General features: G+C 40.6%; 2 protein-coding genes across 2 annotated transcripts in view; both read left to right on the plus strand.

Moving 5' to 3' along the window:
- PTPN5 (protein tyrosine phosphatase, non-receptor type 5 (striatum-enriched)) overlaps nt 1-12,325 on the plus strand; it is an 82,398-nt gene extending 70,073 nt beyond the window's left edge. The window contains exons 11-13 of the mRNA XM_010190793.1: nt 3,294-3,454; nt 8,113-8,226; nt 11,956-12,325. Of these exons, the coding sequence (XP_010189095.1) occupies nt 3,294-3,454; nt 8,113-8,226; nt 11,956-12,049 (369 nt within the window). The 3' untranslated portion in view covers nt 12,050-12,325. The remainder of the gene's footprint in view (nt 1-3,293; nt 3,455-8,112; nt 8,227-11,955) is intronic.
- Nucleotides 12,326-20,026: 7,701 nt separating this feature from the next.
- IGSF22 (immunoglobulin superfamily, member 22) overlaps nt 20,027-20,132 on the plus strand; it is a 27,066-nt gene continuing 26,960 nt past the window's right edge. The window contains 1 exon segment of the mRNA XM_010190794.1: nt 20,027-20,036. Within this exon segment, the coding sequence (XP_010189096.1) occupies nt 20,027-20,036 (10 nt within the window).

Here is a 20,132-nt window from a genome sequence, read left to right on the forward strand (position 1 = left end):
TACCTCACAGAACCGGTCACTTTTTAGTTATGGTGACAAAACAAAATCTCCTCAATAGAAAACTACACTATCAGAAGAGGTTTTCATAATAATTTTAAATTGTTAAATACAGTACTTTAATAGTAGTGAATATTGCAGTTATTTTTTTTTTCAGCTTTGCATTAATTTTAGAGATGTAGGTTGAAATGCTCTTTCCCATCCCCAACAAAAAACCCACTTTCCTTCTATATTTCCGGAAGGAAATTTGTTTCTCTCTCTGGGGAAGGATCATTCAAATCCTTCTCAGGAAGTTAATAGCCAGTTCCATTTTCATACAGGAATTGCGAGGGAATGTTTTTTAATATCGATATTGCAGTAGCATATCCAGAACCCATTCTCACTTTAACAGGTGTTGCACAAAACAAAGGAACAGCCCAGAAGAGCTTATATACAACAATTAAAGCATAATAAGCCATACTCCCATCTCACAAGCACCTTTCATGCTAATACTCATCCCTGTGAAATGCTTTCGTCCAACAGCAACCTCTATGTTATCAGAAATTCTGTTCTCCTTGCTTATTTCTTCCTTAAGTGAAGTTCTCCATCTTAGAGAGGGAGCTTCAGAATTTAGTGTCAGATATGAATGTATCTTTCCTGTATATATAACTGTGGAACCCACAGGGGAAAAAAAACAACAACCAGCAAGCTGAAAGCCAGATTATTTGTCAGGGCTGGCATATTCAGTACATTCAGGCACTAACAGAAAGAAAAAGAAAAATAATAGCTAGGGTAGCAGCGTACAGCAAAGTCATAAGGAAAGAAGTATAGATACCACACATTTTTCCCAATCATAGCCAAGAAAGACAAGTGCTTTCCTGTCACAAATGATACAAAAGCTTTTATTGTACATACACATCTCCAAGGATGTAGTTCCTTCCCTACTCAAATGACTTGATCATTTTGATAATTTTCTTTAAGCTCATGCTAGTTTGATTTTCAGTTGATGCATCTGTTTCCCCCCACCCCAAAATGTCAGAAGTTGAACTGCTGAGTTCTAGAGCTGAAATTGAGAGACCATTTATTAGGTTACCATTGCCTGGAGCTGTACATTTGTCATTTAATAATAGTAGTGGAATAGCAACTGTGGACCAAACGTGTTAAATGCCTTGGTAGTGAAAACTAGAGAAGCCATAACTTTACTCCTGTTTCCCCTTAAACAGGAGTGCTCAGAAATATATGATACCACCACCAGCAATGTATGATTACTGCATGTGTTACAGGGTGGACTATCATACTTCTCTCAGAATAGAGGACTGGATTTGGCAGGCTTTAGAAATTTAGAAAATACTCAGGCAATAGGGCAAGGCTTGTTTTCCTTTCTCAAAGGAACCTGCCAGTGTCTAGCCACTGCTTCGTGATCTTGGCCTCAGCTACAGAGTGCATGATGGTAGACTTCAAACCATCAGTTAAGTCTTGCTTCCTCCTAGGTGTTCTGAAGTCTTCTCAATCTCAGGGAAGCATCAATAGAGAATATTTTGTAAAAGTCAAAGCAGAAATGTACAGAACCACAGAAGTCAGAGTTCTGTAAGCAGAAGCGTAAAGTAAGAGTGTAGACAAATCTAAAGACATCCAGAGTTCATCATGAGAACTTTGGCTGTTTCCTGTTTCTGTCAAATGAGTGACTTCATGTAGTGATTCATGTTTTTCTTCAGATAACTTTTATCTTTTAATTTTCTCTCAGTATTATTGACAACATTTTTATTATAATTTTTCACAACCCACTTAAGAATTCAGTATTCATAACTTCTGTGGCTCACACATAGTCAGAGGCAACTGTGTATGTTCATGTTTCAGAACAGTGTTGAAATTTGATCAGATTTACCATAGTGAGCTCAAGTACTATTTGTGACAACTAGTTATGCTCTCTTAACCAGAATATCTTCTCACTAGGGTAAATAACCTAAGGTCAGACTTTGTGCTTCAGTACTAAAACTCTTTTCCTAAACTGATCTAAAACTTACCCTTAAGGTTCCTATGGCTGTTCTTCAATGAGCACTTAAACCCAGTATAAACTGGAAAAGCAGTTAAATGAAGCCCAGCCTTCCTTTGTCCAGCTCTCTCGTTTCTACTCTTGTGCCATCTTACATGTGGCCACACAAGCATTTATGTGACTGTGTGGTAAGCCAAAGAGAGAGATTGATGGATCCATCTGAAAATTAAGCCAGCATGAGAAAGAAAAAAGATTTAACTAGATCACATCCCCAGTCTAGTTCACTGTGAAGCTATGCAAAAGCTTTGTCAACCAGAAAAGGATGGAAAGTGGCACAATCACAGAGCACTTTTAACATCCAGTGACTGACAGTGATAGGGATTTATGAGTATAGATGACAGAAGCTATTTCCAGATTTTTGTGCGTGGTTCTTTAGAAAGAGACAAATTTTTTCTTTTTTTCCTCCCCTCTTAAACTCAGCCAGCCATGTGTTTAAGGGAAGGTTGTGGAAGCTAACACTTCTGTTCCTGGACCTTTTTGAAGACATTTGCTTAGCCCTATGCCAGCTGACTTATGTAATGGCTGAAAGGGTAAGGCTGGTTCCCTGTGCTCCATGTTACTATTTGGCATCTTTAGAAATCGGGCAGAAGGATGTCACTTTGAACACACAAAATCAGAAGCACGCAGTGCTACTTGGCACTGAGAAAAAGTAATGGCTCATTTGTTATATTCATAGCCATGCTGAAACATACAGAGAATTGGAATTTGTGTCTCTCAGAAAGCCCTGGACTGCAGCTCAATACAATTCCCACCTTCCATAGTGTCTCTGAATTTCTCACCATGTCTAAGAGAAGAGTAGAATTGACAGGAAACTGATATGAGTCTGTCTGTCAGAAGAGAGAGAAAAATAAGCTCCCATCTCTCTCCCTCATCTATCTAGCTATCAGAGACAGAGATATGGCTTCTGGCTCTGTGTCTGTCAAATACATTATGAAAGCAATTATGTCACAAGCACAGCTCTGGCTTTGCTGAATGAATCTGTCAAGAGGGAACAGACTGCCTGGAGAGTTTTGCACACAGCTCTTGGCACTAAAAGAGCAGCATACTTCGGGAGGGGGGGCGGTTTGTAAGGCAGTTTACTGAAGTGCAGACATGATATTTGAAATCCAGATTTCTGCGTTTTGTGGCTTGCCTTTTAGATCTCCTGTTCCGTTTAGCATTGATTTACTCATCTATTTCTTGAAAGGGAGGCCAGGTTTCAATATCAATTTAGAACCAGAAGTTCTTTTAAAACTTCATGGTGTTTGTCTTAACTGGATTGCAGAAAGGAGAAGAACTCAGAAACCTGAAACATTACTGGTACACATCCTGGCCAGACCAGAAGACACCAGATCAAGCCCCTCCTCTGTTACAGCTAGTACTGGAAGTGGAAGAGGCAATGCAGAGTGCAGAAGAGAAGAATGCCCCAGTGATTGTTCACTGCAGGTAAAGAAATGTTATATCAGACTTCTAAGGGCTTCTTCAATTACAGTGGCAAAGTGCAAATACTGTCATATTGGCCATCAGTCAGACATGGGGGAGGTCTTGCCCAACTGCTTCTGAAATACGTTTGGAACTTCTAAAATTTTAATTACAGGAATTTTCTGTTATAAAGTGTTGCATTTAGATACAGTCTGAGCTGAACACAGAAGGTGCTGGTGGCTCAGTTACAAGCAGTAACAGTCTCATTTTCTTTGTCTTACCATAAATACGTGCCTTTAGGGATCTCAAAAGGGCCAGGTTACCAAAGCTTGATGTACTGTGAGTGAAATTGAGTAGGAAGGCACATGCAAGCAGAAAAATGAGAACATTTTCCTTTAAGCCTCAGCCCCACCCACGTGTTGTAGATTCCTTCTTTGATTTAAAAACATATCCTCATTAGGCCAAAGACAATAATTTAAGGGCAATACATAAAACAAATGAAACACTGTCAAAGCTGGTTGCAGCAAGTACTAATCAACAGACAGGAAATGTATGCAATTGATAGTAAAACTGAAATATCCATGAAAAGTCCCTGGCAAAGATGAAAAAATCTTATATGAGAGAAACAAAATCTTAGCAGTGGTTTGAAGCCTGATGAGAAAATTGTAATTATCAATCACAAAGCAGAAAAAATAGATTAAGATAGATACTTTTGTCTTCAGAAAGAAGTAGGATTATATACTTACCATTTGTAGACATGAAGAAGTACATTCTTTTGCACTGCTAACTAGGGAATATGTTAAGCAACAAATACTAGCCATTCTTAAATCAGCTATACTGGGTGGTTTTCACCCAAGAGTATTTTAAAAAATTGGTCCACGTTGTGGTTTAGGCCCAGTGCACAACTGAGCACCACGATGCCCCAAAAAGGAGGCTAGTCAAAATAAGGACTGGGAGGGCTTCTCACCACTTAAATGGTCACAGGCAAAAGACAGACTCATCATAGGGAGAAAAAAAACAACAATTTTAATTTGTTACCAACAACATCAGAGTAGAACTGTAAGAGATACAACCAGATCTTAAAGTCAAACACCTTCCCCCCACCCCTCCCTTCTTCCCAGGCTCAGCTTTGTTCCCAGTTTCTTCACCTCCCTGCCTTTGCCCAGTGGTGCAAGGGGATGGGAATGTGGGTTGCAGTCAGTTCATGCCATTCAGTCTCTGCCACTCCTTCCTCTTCAGGGGTAGGGGAGGCCTCCTCCCATCCTCCCTCTGCTTCCATGTGGTGCCCTTCCCACAGGCCACTGACTTTGGTGTTTTTGAAAGTTGTTCTCCTCAGATCCCTCTCCTTTCTCCACTGCAGGTCCCTTCTGATGGTTCTGAAGAGTTCCCCAGCTCTCTTTTTCAGGCTGGAGCTGCAGCAGGGCTTAAGCTTAAGTTGGGGCTAGGCCCATGCCACCCGCATCTGGGGCCACGCTGGTTGGGGCCCATGCAAGAGAGAGAGAGAGTGCACTGCACCTAAACAGGTGCAGAAGGGAGAGCAAAAGCCAGGACAGTTGGCCCCACGCTGACCCTAAGCTGGCCAACATAAATTATTCCATACCATAAACTTCATGCTCACTATAAATTGGGGATTTTCCAGGGGATGGCTCTCCTGCTTTGATGGCTGACATCCCAAGAGGGTCTTGACCACTCTTCTACTCCCAAGACCTACTCCCCCACTATATTGGCTGAACATAACTCTGTATACTTTATACAAATACTGTTATTAGTATTGGTTTTATTATTTAAAAAAAATATTTTTATATCAAGCCATGGGTCTCCTTTCCTTTTCCCAATTCCCCTCCTCAGGTGGGTAGAAGTCATCAGGTGATAAAACAACTGTGAAAATCAGGACAGCAATGCAGTAATCTCACCAGGGTAATCTTCTGTAATTTCAATAAAATGCATTTTGCCAATTGATCTTTGGGATTTTTGTAAAGAATTTTACCTAGTTTTGAATAACATCTTCTAGGAAATGATGGCTAGTTGCTATCCAGAAGCCGCAGTAAATGAGATGTTATCATACATCGGGAATGTTTTTAAAGAGACTGTTGGCATGAGTGATGGGTAGCCTGGTGTCACCAAACATCCACCTAGAAGCCAATATGGAGTAATCACTAGTAAAATGTTTGTCTGATGCAAATCTCCAGTTTTTCTGCCTGTGTTTTAAAACAGATTGTGACAAACTGGGGAGAATTCAGAGAAAAATAACAAATGGTTTGTAAGAAAGTCTCCTTTGCACTTGGAAATCTGTGAGTCTCTCAGAGCTCCTTGAAATGTTATGGTACTTGCTGCAGGTAAAGATTCTGGTCACCGTGTCGCTCTTGATTTGCATACTTGTTTTGTCCTCCTTTTTGTATGGTGTCATCCTCATGACACGGTAGTACTCTGAGGGAAGATGGAGCATTTTTATTTGAAATAACTACTAAGAGACATGGTGATAGGATTATGGAGTATTTTATGTGGTAAGTGGCTAGGACACTTTGAGATTATTCACAGTTACAGTCATTTTATCTGAAGAAGGAATTTAATACATTTCCTCTGTTTGAGGGTGGTTTATGCAGCAAACATCGCCAAGGCCTGTGTTATGCTGCATACTGTAGCTCCTTTGGCCTTTGTGGGAGATCGTCAGTAGAACATAATCACTGTGGCTTTGGCCTTCAGTGATGTAAAATAACGTACCTTTAAGAAAAAATAGATCTGAACCTAATCATGAAGCTATTAGAATCATATAATAGTTTGAGTTAAAGGGACTTTTAAAGATGATCTTGTCCAATTTCCCCTGCAATGAGCAGGTACATCTTCAACTTGCTCAGTGCCCCATCCAACCTGACCTTGCATGCTTACAGGGATGGAGCATCTGCCATCTTTCTATGCAACCTGGTCCAGTGTTTCGCCACCCTCATTGTAAAGCATTTCTTATATCTAGTCTGAACCTACCCTCTTTCAGTTTAAAACCATTACTCCCTGTCCTATTGGTACAGGCCCTGCTAAGAACTCTGTCCTTATCTTTCTTATAAGCCCCCTTTAAGTATTGAAAGGCTGCAATAATGTCTCCCCAGAGCCTTCAGGCTGAACAACCCCAACTTTTTCAGCCTATGTCATTGTAGGAGAGGTGTTCCAGCCCTCTTATCATTTTTGTGGCAGCTTAAAAGCAGCTTTATGCTAAAGGCAGGCTAGTAGTCGGTCCTGTTAAAGTCCTGTGGATAATGCACCACTCGGGCAATCTAGGAAAGGTTATGACTTTGCCTTAGCCGCTGAGAGACCTGCAGCTTGTTCTGGCACAAGTGCTGTCTCGGTGCTGTTAGCTTTATCTAAAAATGGGTGTTGTTCCCTCCCTTTGCAAAATACTCTGAGGTCTGTGGATGGGTAACAGTATACAAGAATACAAGTATAACAGTACAACAGCTGTGTACTGTGGCCTGTTTGGTTATGGCATAAATTGGAAGCTGAAAGGCCTTTTTTTACCATTAATGTACATCCTTATGCAGCAAAGAGTCCTCTGAAACCCTGAAATGTTGAAAGTACTGATGAACAAACTAGATGTAATAAAGAAAACAGAAATCAGGGCATGAGGTACAGAGTTTCAGGGACAAAAGTTTTAGCTTGGGTAGGTACCTCCATCACAATTATTTGAAGACTGGGATAAGTTCTTAGTGAATAAGATCATCTCCCAAATGAAGTTAAAACAATTCCAATGTAGCTGTTTCCCTAGCAAGCTTAAATGCAGAGTGAAAGACCTGTCTATACAGTCAAAGAAACAGTATTAGGACTTTGCGAGCAGCAGCTGACCGCAAACTCCGTTGTTGCTTGTACGTTTGTTGCTGGTGGTTTTGTATTATGAATTTAGTGCAAGTTAAATGGAAGCAGGATTTCTTGCAGTTGTGTCAAGTAATTATTCCTGAGAATGCTCACTTAATTATTTAATGCATAAGAAGGGCTGCAAGCTTTTGCTGCTCATTTATTATTAGGTGATAAGAAGAATTCACAGCTTTGATAGCACTGTGCCCTTGAGAATAAAATAAATTCTGGTCATTACAGAAGGACTGAATCAGATACAAAGGTGTTCAGGGAAAACAAAGAAATGTCTTTAATAGTGACTTTTTTGTATCCAGCAATAATTCAGAGAATTACTAGATTGTAGATCTGATCAGCAAATGGCATCACACTTACTATAAGGCTGTTAGCTCTAATTATTTAAGCAAAGGGGTTGTTATTTTTTTTTACTGTACCTGTGAATGAAAATAGCTCTCAAAGAAGCTGTTAGGGTTAAGAATCTCAAAACAAAGGTTGCCTTCAAAGCAAGAATTGCCTTGAGACCAAGTCTAACTAAGAAGTACTGTTTAACTGCTTATTTTCAATGGTTCAATGTCAGGCTCAATGGCACATCAGGTCAAACAGTACCCAACAGTCCATTTTTAGCACTGTACCTGTGAGTACCTCACACTTAATTGTGTTGTCCCATTGAAATTAGTATTTTTTCCTAGGTATGGCTTTATATTTGAAAGCACCCACCTGGCAAAGGTTGGAGAGAGGAAGGGATAATAGGGTTTGGTTGCTGGTTTATTGGTGCTCATTTAACAAGAGAGTTCCAAAGCCATTCTAACATCTCCACTCCCTTTCTCTGCTTTTGCCTCCTCTAGTGCAGGCATCGGGAGGACTGGCTGCTTTATTGCTACTAGTGTCTGTTGTAAACAGCTGAAGAGCGAGGGCATAGTTGACATATTGCGAACAGCCTGCCAGTTACGGTTAGACAGGTAAGAAAACCTGTTTCCTTTCTGGGAAAAAAAAAAGGTAATCTTTCCTTTAGGAGAAACAAATGGGAAGAGGAGAGGAACAAAAAGCAAATGGAGGCAAAGAGAGAATGTTCCTGGAAGGAGGTTGTCCAGTTCTAAGCAGTTGTAATCTTTGCCTGTTTTGTGAGCAGTGAACCTTAGTGAACAGCCCTGGAACTGAACTAGATTCACAGCTGGCATCAAAACTTTGCACAGCTGTGCAGCTGCACAGCTCAGTGCAGTAAGGGATGACCTTTCCACAGCTGAGGACTTGGCCCCATGTTCTTACAGAAGCAAAGGCTCAAAGGTCTGCTGTACTTAAGTTCAGAACCACAGATCAGCACTTTGTTCCCAGCAGGAGTAAAGAAAACTGTTCTTGCATAGTTGGAGCAGTGAGCACTGTTGGGAGGGCATGGCTGCTTGGGACTTTGTGGGGAGAGAGAGAGTATGCAGTCTGGAGTGTTTGCAGACACATGAAAGGGGCTATGAAAATCACCAGAAATTCAATGTTTTCCAGTTAAGCATTTCTTAACACACCACCTTGAGTTTGATTATGAAGTAAACAGGCTTGAATTTTGCACCAGAGATGTTATTTTTCCTCTCCCACTGGTTTCAAGTGCCATCAAAACATGTCTCAGTGCTCTCTCTAATGATAATGATAAATGTAGTCGGGGGAAGAGATGTCACGAAAAACATACCAAAGATTTTTCTCAGGAAAAAAAAGAACCTCAACCCCACGCTGAACTTTATTTCAGAGGAGAAATTATGCTCAGTGGGAGGCAGAAAATGAAATGCTTGCTGCCCTGCTGAGGCTCTGATAGACAGGAACCTGCAGGGACTTGGAGGTTTGGCTGTTTCAATGGATTTCAGGCCAGACAAGGAAAGGCTTCTTAAGAAATAGAAAACCACAATATGAGTAGAGAGCGCTGATTGTCCATGGCCCAGTGAAATACCTGGCTGGATCTGAAATATCTTGTCTCTGTGACTAATGTTGCACAGGAAAATAGCCATACAAATGAATGCTGAAGACACTTGCTTACAAATGTGCTTGATACAGAAGGCCAATTAAAAATACTAGCTTTCCAGGGAGAGTGGAACTGGCAGTCATTTGCAAAGGCTGGAGAAGGGAGATCATATTTAAAGAAATGTCATGGAAGGAAAGAAAGCCTGCAGGGACCTCTGTACCTGCCATGTACCTCTCAGGGGTGGGATGGGATAGGAAAAGGCCATTTAAATGTCACAGGAGAAAATACTCAGAATGGAAAGCAATCACATCACCATCCTTGCTATAGAAGATCATGGTTTCTTCAAGGAGTGAAAATGGGGCTTGTAGTCTGTTGGAAGTCATGCTGCCATCCACTGTTATTGTCACTAAACCCCCACAAAATCTACATGTGACTTCAAACCAGTGTGAGAGGATGAGGCAATGTCCAAGCAGCTATAGGAAGGAAGATCCTCTCTATCTCCTCCTCCTCTGGTGGTTACTGACTAGAGAAAATAGAGTGGATGGGAAGGAGTCACCAGGGTCTTAAGGAAAGAGGGTTGGATGCAGGCCAGAGCAGACACATAAAGAAAGGCACCTCACTGCTTCACAGCAGCAGAGAACCCACTTTGAGGTTGCTGTGGGGGTGAAGGGAGCAAATGTTTCTTTCCTTTCCATTCCCTTACAGATTCTTGGAAAAATGCTGTACACTGGCCTTTGCACCAGTGGCCAACAGTTGGTCCTAAAATAACCTAGTATGACTAAGGAGAGGAAGTGATCATTCCTGCATCCTTCCCACAGTGCTGAGAGATATTTGCTGTCCTTTCACTCAATGCAGATCAGATTTGAAAGGTTTCTTTGGTAAATAGGAGTGAAAACATAATTTCTGTATTCTGTCCCAAAGCCTGGAGAGCAAATACATGTCATGGTGTGCATGTGTGTGGGACGGGGAGGAAGCCACCACATAGCAGGGGATCACATAAAAAGGAAAGTCATGTCCTGTGGTCTGAAGCTCGGTGGCCACCCTAGTGCTTATGTTGCTACAACTTCAGGATGCAACCTCACTGTTAATGGAATTGCATGGAGAGTAATTGTCAGATATGACTCACATTCCTTGTGTGTCATGGACTGACATAAATGTATTCCAATGCTGTGTGCAGCACAGGAGGAGTCAGAAACTGATCAACTGTGAGTTGTATTAAATAGAGCAGATAGGGAGGAGATGCTCAGTTAGGAAATAGTTTCTTTAGAAATGCAGTGTGTGTTTTCCACCTTTGCATACTGATGAGAGGTTGGAGCATGGGTCCCTGCCCTTCCCTGCTCATTGTTAAGTGTTATTTCGAGCAGCCACTTCACAAAATAACTGCAAGAGGCTGAAAGAGAAGGTTGTCTTGCCCACTCATTACTTACTCATTACCCAAACCAGCCTTACTGGTGTGGTTACTGTGTGACCCACAATTGTTAAGCTGGACCTCAGAGAAGAGAACAGTCCCCAAGAAGGGGAAGAAGTCTGCTATCCAGTTGGCTCAGAGGAAGTAACATTTCATTAATTTCCTCTGGTGAAGATTTCTAAGGGAATGCACCACATATGCTCTTCCTCAGACACAGTCTGGTTGGCTTTGGCCACCTGTGGGTTCCCATGTTCCTCAACGCTTCCTTTTGGCGCTGTGTTCCTGAGATCTGTGCAGCAGCACCAATGCTGGCACAATTCTGCATACACCTTCTGTGAATTTGAGCCATGGGATTCAATTATTTTCGTAATGGATTATCAAGAGATCATATCACTGTTGACAAGATACTCTTAGCAGAATCTTAAGTATCAGTAAAATCTGCTTGAAATGGACAACTTTATCCTTATTATTTTTGTTAATTTCTGTCTCCCACTGTAATACTTGTGTTGATTAATATGCTACTTGCAGAAATACACAGGCTAATGACACATGGAAAAGCAAACCGTTTCTGCTCCTGCTTGCATTTCCTTTCAGGTTTGCAGTTTTAAAGAGAACCGCAAAAGCTGAAATAAAAGGTGAACCAAAACAAATTTCTGTGCTGGGAGTCTTTTACTCATCAAGGTGTGCGTGGCAGTCAATTCAGTAACAAATCTGAGTTGTCTTTTGTTAAAGTTCCATTGTCTGTTCCAAAATCCTGTTGGCCATCCCCTAGTTCCCTGGTGAACTTGCTAAAAGCACAGTGTGGGATGGCACAGGAGAAATAATTCTCATTCCAGAATGGAGAAGGTGTGTGCTGCATCAGTGCTCTGGCCTGGCCCTCTCTTATCCTGAATTCAGTCTGCAGTGCAGCTGTGAAGTCTTGGATATGCTACTTTCCCTCTTTATTCTCCCTGCTCCCATCTATCTGTCTAGAGCTTTGGGTTGGGGGTTGCTTTTCATGATGTTCAAAATGGTGCTTGGAGTATAGGTGCCCTGGGAATATGAATGTAAATGATGATGGTGTTGCCTTACTGGATGAGGGCCTCTGCCAAGAAAGACAAAGGTGAAGCCCGTTCCTGTTCTGACTGCCTTCAGTTCCTTGGCTAGCAGAGACTTTCAAAATGGAGCTTGCGGACAGACTGCGAGCTGGTTGCAATGAATGGGCACTTCTCATTTCAGGAAGCTTTGGAATAGACCTTTTGTGTGTAACACAAGCTTCACGTTAGCTGTGCCCTTTCCTCATATGTTTGCAGGTAATAAGGCTGCTGTTTCCCTTTTCTTTTTTTCTTTCCTTTTCAGGGGAGGAATGATCCAGACTTGTGAACAGTATCAATTTGTCCATCATGTCATGAGCTTGTACGGAAAACAGCTTTCTAGAGCAGCAGAAGAATAAGTGTTCATGGTATTCCTAAATGCTAAAACCAAGAGAACTTTTGGCTGCATTCAGATATATTGCAGATCTGATAAGAGACACATGGTAACCTGGCTGTCTTAGCTGGAAAGAAAGTTATATTATTTTACTTTGATATTGCTTTTATGCCCTTGTTTGCAGTGACATTTAAGAGCTGAGGTACGCCTTGTCTTAAACATATGTGACAGGACATAATCTTCACCAAAACCAGGCTTATTTATACTGTAAATAAGAATAGTAGCTTCATTTGTTACAAAAGCAAGAAAAAAAACTCAGAAAAAAAAATCCACTGTCTTAAGTTTGCTATTTTTAAAAGATCATTGCTAATATATCCAAATACAGTGTGAAACTTTTTGAATTGTCATGCTGAAATGTGCCGTATGTTGACTAAGCTTGAAAGTAACTTTTTGCCTCTTTCTGATTGTTTTTACATATAAAATTACCGAATACTGTGTAAATCGTAAACTTTCTGAGCCTCTGCGTTGAAAGATTCAAGTAGATTCACATTGAAATGATGTTTCACACATCATGTTTGCTTGTTTATTTTTTCTAAAGCAGTCAACCACCAGTGTTACCAGAAATAAGGGGAAAAAATATTTGTGAGTTAAATTCTTACCTCCAATTCTTACCAGCAGTGTACCCCAGTATCATGACAGCTGGGTGAATCTGAGGTGAATAGTAAAAGTCAATTTGAACATAAATTCTTCACACTTTACCTTTTCTTTTTGTGAATACTTTAGCATCTCAGTATCTAACCACATTTTATTTTTACAAGTAGTTTCTCTTTTTACATAGTCAGACCACATTCTGAATACAATTTCCCCTGAAATTTCATGTTTGAATTCGGGTGAGGAATTTTGTGAGTTGAATTCATCATTATTAAAAATGTAATAGTAAAATCACTTGTATTCTATGAATTTAAACTTGAATGTGACTGGGTGCCCAGTGCTCTTTAAAATCAAGGCAAATCCTATAGGCAGCTATAAAATAAAATCAGTCTGAATAGTGTTGGCTGTTTGATAAATTTGCCCTCAAACCAAATTTAGACAATCATTAGCCCATTCTAATCACTAGTCTGGGCAGCACTGTTTCCTTTTCAGTAGTAGACTGCTGCCCGTGCTTTTCTTTTTAGACCTCAGTCAGGCTGTGGAGACTACTTTGTGTTTAATGCCTAGAGGCAAGCACATGTTTAAGTGCTTTACTGAGCAGAGAAAAATGAAGGTACACAGGACCTTCTTAACATGAAAGATGAGTGTTTTGTGAATAGAAGCTGTCGTGATCTACTAAAAATATTTTTGCTTCTCTTTATTTGTAACAATAACCAAAACCCACCACTTTTTTTAGTGCAAGAGATTGTGAGAATTTACTGCACTTCCTAACCAGGAGAAGGTAAAGCAGCTTTCAGAACAATAAGGGCTTATCCTGCTCCTACTGAGGTTTTGCCATTGACATCGGTAGGTGCAGGGTGTAGAGCCTGAAATGTTATGCCTACAACTTCATCACTGTGGGGAAAGTTTCCCAATATTTCAGTACCCATTCTTTGTGCTGATTCTGTATCCATGAACCTGTAAAAATCCTGTCAGCAGGGTTTGCATGAATGTGTGGCAAAATGTGTTCTCTTTAAACCACTTGATTTTATTGCTGTATTTAAAATATTTCCTTTTGTGCGAAGCTAACAGGAAGAACTGGCATTCTTTTTAAAAATACTGGTGGTAGTCATTAAATAGAGCAATAAACTTAAGATTTTGAGCATAACATGACTGTTAGCTTTATGTAAACCTTGCTAGTTATATTCTCCCCATTGCTTTCGATTCTTTTGAAGGGGCAACACTATTGCATCTAAGCACTCCTTAGAAATAACAAAAGCACTACTGAATAACATTCTAAGTGAAACTCCCTATAAATGATGTTTTCTGCTGCTCAGTGCCCTTCAGTGTCAAAACTGACTCAGTGAATAAAATGACTTGTTCTGTCATCAGTGTCCTGTGCATCTGGTAAAGAATATTTGTTGATGATTGATAGGAGTGTGCATATAGAAGTGAAGATCAATGCATGAGTTGCCTTCTGCACAAAGAGACTTTCTAGAGGAGAATTGTTTAATGGCAAACAAGGTATAAAGGGCTCCACGATACTAAGTTTGAGGTGTTTGTGCAGATCCTCAGCAGGTATTAGTTGGCAGTGCTTTCACTTAACAGAGTAGAAGTGAACAATTTTTACTGATGAAGGAAATCTAGTCTGCTGGCCACTCTCATTCTTCATATGTGGAATGTCCTCAGAGAGTGGTCACTGATAAAATCAGACTGCTTTGCATCAGTTCGCTAGTACAAAGCAAATGTCAGCCTAGTTGCAAAATCTGGTTATGAGGGCTGCACTGCTGCCATCTCACACCAGGCAAGAGCATGCCACTTGGTCAGGTTCAAAATATTCAAATGCCTCTTGTAGTGTTATTTTGTCTAACAGATTTGGAGCTAATCCTCTTCTTTACTTTCTGGCCTTACTCTAATTAACCTTTTTCTCTCTGTCTTTTTTTCCTCTCTCTCTCTCTCTCTCCTTTTTTTTTAATAGAGTTTGAGGTCTGAAAGACCTTATATCAGCTGTTTTTATCTCTTCTGACAGCAGAGGTAGTCTTAAGAAATGCTTAAGATTAGGAGAAAGAAGGTCTGGCCATGCAGAAGCACTTGAGATGAGTGGTGCTGCTGCGTCTGTAATCAGTTGGTTTGAAACTGAGCTGACAATAGGAACTAAGCTAAGCTCTGTGTCTTACTGGACTTCTCTGCTTAATGAGCACTCTTTCTCTATTAAAAGAAAATTCCTAGCACGCTTCATCCTCTCTTTCCAGCTCACTGACCAGGCCTCTTGGTACCAAAGACTACAGCATTAAAACCTACAACACAGTAGTTTCCCAGAGGTCTGAACTCCTCTCTCCAGGTAGGTTAGTATATACAAAACTTGAGATTATTTTATTTAGAACCAGCTGTGATTTCTTCTGTTTCATAAGCTTTTTCACACTTCATGAACAGGGCAGAGCCTAACTCAATACCTCGCTTGTTTGCTGGTCTTTTTGTCATTGGCTGTCACACTTGAGCAAAGTTATCCTGTTTGTCATGGTAACAGACTAATGACACACTCTGCCCTTTTGTAGGTACTCTGAGATCAGCAGATACACAGAATTATGTAAAAACAAAAACTAAGATTACACTTGAGAGCAAGAGCTGTCCCTAGGTAAAGCACATGTCTGAAGGGTCAAGATAAAGGTGACTTGGTCAAATTATTCTAAAATGTCAGCTACCTTGCAGTCATGTGTGGTATAGTGTGGTGTTTACGTGCAAGAGTTGCAAAAGTAGCAGTTCTGGATGTTTCCTCTACAAATAGTCTGCTTTGGAAAATCCTAACCTGTGAATTTGCAGTTGCAAGAGGTCTTGAGTCTGAAGAGATCACTAAACAGGACCTTGGTTACTGTCACTTCCTTGCTGTCTCTGAAGTGAACCATGCAGCAAAAGTGTGTGGTTGTTGATTGGTGAGTTGGCAGGTTTTAGAAGGGGACCTGCACTATTGTTTTTGATGTTTTCTTTCCTCGGAAACCATTTTAAACAAAGGGAAATGGTAAATTCACAATTTGTTAAAACACTTCTTCTGATTGGGAATAACCTTGTTTCTTGTGCCAAGTGTGTAGATGTGTATTTGCTGATGTCTGTGAGAGTGACTATCAACCTAGGATAATGTAGGGCAGCACAGGAGTCCTGCAAGAAAAAAAGTACCCATTCAAAAGCACAGAAGAAATACATGAATGAAAGCAGCATTTGCAGCTTTGTGCATAAGGGACAGGTAAAGAACTGCATGCTGTAAACACCACAAGCATTGATTTCTAATGTCTAAAAGCAAATTTCATATATTCACAAAGAGATTAATTCCTTCAGTTACACACGAGGAAGGAGAAGAGTCTGTTCTCCTCTGAGTACTGATACAGTTTAGGCTCCAGCAACCATATACAACAGATGTCACGTTCACATGGCATGGTGTGAAAGTCACAGAAGGGGGTATGATTAACTTCGATGCAGAAGCACTGCCCAAGCTTGTGCACCGTGTAATCCCCAGCAGGGCAGCAGTGTCAAGTTTATTCAGTTGATGGCAAAGATGAACGCAGAGAAAGGTGAAATTATTTACTCGGAATTAAAAGCCATGTTGGCACCAGAGCTGGCGATATGGCTCAGAGCATTTAAGAAGATAAAGCTTAAACAGCCTGGCAGAGGGCTCGGGTGTTGCAATTCCTGGCTTTCTCTCTCCACTGGACCACACTACTCAACTTCTGTGTTCCCTATTACTTCTTTATCTCTTATCTGCCTATTGTTTCTTAGGCTTAAAATAGTTAACTGTCACTGTATTGCTTTAGTTTTAATCCAATATGTTGATAGGTAGTGTTTTTCAGGGATCGTATCTTCCCTTGGAGAGAGCCTGTCTTGCCAGACACTCTTCAGAGGGCTCAGCCTCTTCTGCCTACCTTTTGATCTCATTACATCTCAGCATTTTGGGGACAGAGAAGTCTGCGATACTGTGCATCTTACTAAATGCATTTCTCCTTTGGGAAACAGTAGTGTTTGCCTGAGTCAAAGTTTTCTTATTATGTCTGACTTTTAACTCCTCTAGACTCAGTAGCGGCTGCAAGGTGTCTCATTTCCTCTGTAAAGGTAAAGGCAACATTTCTCTCCAGTGATCAGAGGGTTTTCCCCACCCTGCATAGATTGTTTTGCTCTTTCTCCTTTGCAAGCTCAGCTTGTTTGCCTCTGAAGTGGGCACAAGGAAGACTGTCAGGAAATAAGTCAAAACTAATAAGGCACAAAAGAACAACAGAAATCTGCTCTTGTAATTTAGCTTTGACTCCTTTTGTCTTAAAAGAAGGAAAACCAAATGTGTTTGGTTTCACTATCACTGTCATCATTTTGGTTTTTAGGCTGTTGTGAGAGCAAACACTCAAGTATCTCAAATGTCAGGGTAATAAAGATATCATTCAGAGCCACTCCTCCCCTTTTTGAGGCCTGTGTCTGGCAGTGTGGCCAGGCTTAATGATCCAAACTGAAAGATCTTCTCATTCATATGCATTGCTTTTCCCCCCACAGCAGTGTGTGTGCATGCACACATGCCCACTCAACATGCCACAGGAGCTGGTGTAAGAACAGAAGCATGGGGGAAGATTCATGAGCACTGTGAAATGACCATGGAAAGGGACTGCCTGGTTTTTGAGTCAGTTTGGATAGGCGGGAGGAATTGGATTGGATCCGCAGTGTATTGGTTTTGTTGAGGAAAATGTGACTTCCAGCCCAGATACCAGGTTTCTCTGTATCTAAGTTGGGCTATTGTTTCTGAATTAGACTATTAAAGAGGTAAGTGAAGGTTGATTCCTTGATAGATTTATTAGACAAGTAATAAATAATACCTTATCCACTTTACAGCATGACTGATCCAATTTCCACATACTTCTGGTTTGATAAATGCATCTATGTTAACAGTAACAGTAACTTCTAGAGAAGGGAGCACAGAGCCTCCTGTTGTGCTGGAATCCCTCTTTCGTCTGTGAACCACAGCATGTGTTTATTTTTGCTGTCTGTATACAATTTTTTTTGCTCACTGGAAAAGCTGACAATGTTTCAACCTCTGCACGTTTTTTTCTTGATTTTTGTTAAATTCTTTACCTTCCTCCTCCTTTTCTGGACTAGCAGAAATCATCTAAAATAAACAGGAAAGGTGGTATATTTCCTGGGGGTTTTGCCATTGCTTTTTCTGGAGTTTACCCATGGAATTATTCCTGTCAGCCTTTGGAAGCTGGCTATTTTTTAACATTCTTTGTTTTTTTTGTGTTACTGTGTTTTGCAAAGCATAAGCCAGGTGCCTGCTGCACTAGATTCTCTTAACATTTAAATTTAACATGAATATGGAATAGATAACGGCAGTCTGTTCCAAACAGAAATCAAATGCCATCAGTTAAGAGCAGCAGTTTATTGCCACGAGTTCAGCCTTCATTGCAAGCAAGATAGAAGCAAGAAGAAGTTTGTGTTCTTCAGAATGGGTAGACCCATATACACGAAAACCAGCCTCTTGTACTGCACTGTTTCAGCACTGCTGCTGTTAACACAAGTAAAGTAAAACACCTAAATACACAGGTTGTGATCTCTAATTCATTCTCCTCTTGAGAAGTACCTTACTTGTTGGGAATGAAGTCCTTCTCCATATGAAGAAGGGTGACAGAATCTCAGACTTAGTAAGGAGTGGAAGAGAACTGATTAAAGAATGCTCTCTATAATCAAACATTGTGAACATCTTTTGCAAAGAGCCTAGTCCCTGTTTGAGTAACTGACTCGGAAATGGTGGAACCTGCTGCCTGTATAACTTTAAAATAACGAAGCCAAAGCCTGGCCATTTCACTGAGATGTAAAAAGAGCACCAGGGACTGACTTAAACACCAAATCAGGATTTGTTGAGTGTTTAACTGTTGGAAACCTTGATGCACATATTTTGCTTTTAACATGAAAAGCAAGGTAGGTAAATTGTTTAATAGTCTGCCGTTGATCAAAGTTATGAAATGGTATAGCAATCAATCGTAACGAAACTTGGAATTGGGGAGCTAGTGTTTATTTTTACATAAAAAATATATCCTTTTGGCCTACAGAAGCTTTACTCCTGTAAAGTTCTATCATCCAGTTATTCCAAGAGTGAGAAATGGCTGAAGCCAAGGTAAAGAATGTAACAGCATAGCCCACAAGAGGCCAGTATGTATTTAAATTTTGAACTACTCAAAGCCATGTTTGTCCATTGGAAAGGGACCCAGGCATCTTCTTAGGAATGTAACAATCTACAGGATTTCATGTGAACTGAGGTACACAGAAGGGTCAGTAATGGTTTTGAAAGCTCCTGTCTTAGTAGGAATGATGAGGACCTTAGCACCTGGAAAAAAAAGGTAAAATACACAAAATTGTGAAGAATGTCCTAATACTTTGTATTCTGTGGCTGTGGGCAAGCAGGGTGGAAATTGGCTGTGTGGGATCAATAGCTTTAGTCTCGTATCTTCCTCTCCCCTTGTCTCCTCTCCTCACCTCTCCTCAGGGAACCTTGTGAAGTACCACTCTGAAGTATAACTTCATGAGACACTTAAAACCAGGAGTAAAAGAGCTGCAAAAAGTATGATGCAGAAAAGACTCAGTTACCTACAGAAGAATTAGACAAACTTGTCCAACTCTGTAGCTGAAACTAAAATTACCATTCACTTACACCAAGACTTTGTTCTATGTACTTCAGTGGTACTGACAAGTCTTTTCTTGAGATCTCGTTTGCCATGTAAATGTGCGCTGATTCTGTTAATAGCAGCCATAGTAAATACAGTGTGATAGCCACGCTATATATGATGGGTGAAGTTATTCTCTCTGCAGAGTACCCGTGGGTTGATTTGTTGTGTATCTGTTCCTAAGCACAGAGGCTTGTTTGCATTATCATTTTGTTTTCTTTCCTGCCCACGGTCGAGGTATGGGCAAGTTGAGTCATGGTGATGGGCAGTAACAGACAATGTTACATCCTTCAAGTGGAGTCTTTTGGGCTCTGAAAGTTGGTTCCAGTCTCATCAAAAAACAGAAAATCTTATAATTTGATAAGGCTTCCAAAAGCTTATTCCTTACTATTAAGGGAAATTTTCCAACAGTGCTTGATCTCCAGATTGAAGGATAAGAAAAGGTAATAGCTCAGCAGATTAGAAAAAAATCTCTTTCTCACCAACCATTTTTGCTCCTTAGTTGGCACAAGCTACTGGATCTTAACCTGCGCCGTTTTCACGTTCAGAAACTTGATGCTCCAGGAATGGATTTGCCACATAATGATTTAGGGCCAAATATTCTCCTTTCCAGGGTGTTTGGGATTATAGACTAAGATGTCTCATCTCTTCCTAACCAACTCAAATAATTGCTGTCACCAACAGCAATGACCATTGGTAGGCAAGAATGAAAAGGTGAGAACAGGACAGTGAGAGAGGACAGTTAGGAGTATGGGGAACCTTTGGACAGTCCTGACAAAAGCAAGAGCACAC

The sequence above is a fragment of the Mesitornis unicolor genome, unplaced genomic scaffold (genome assembly GCF_000695765.1).
Source record: "Mesitornis unicolor isolate BGI_N332 unplaced genomic scaffold, ASM69576v1 scaffold1178, whole genome shotgun sequence".
Lineage (NCBI taxonomy): Eukaryota > Metazoa > Chordata > Aves > Mesitornithiformes > Mesitornithidae > Mesitornis > Mesitornis unicolor.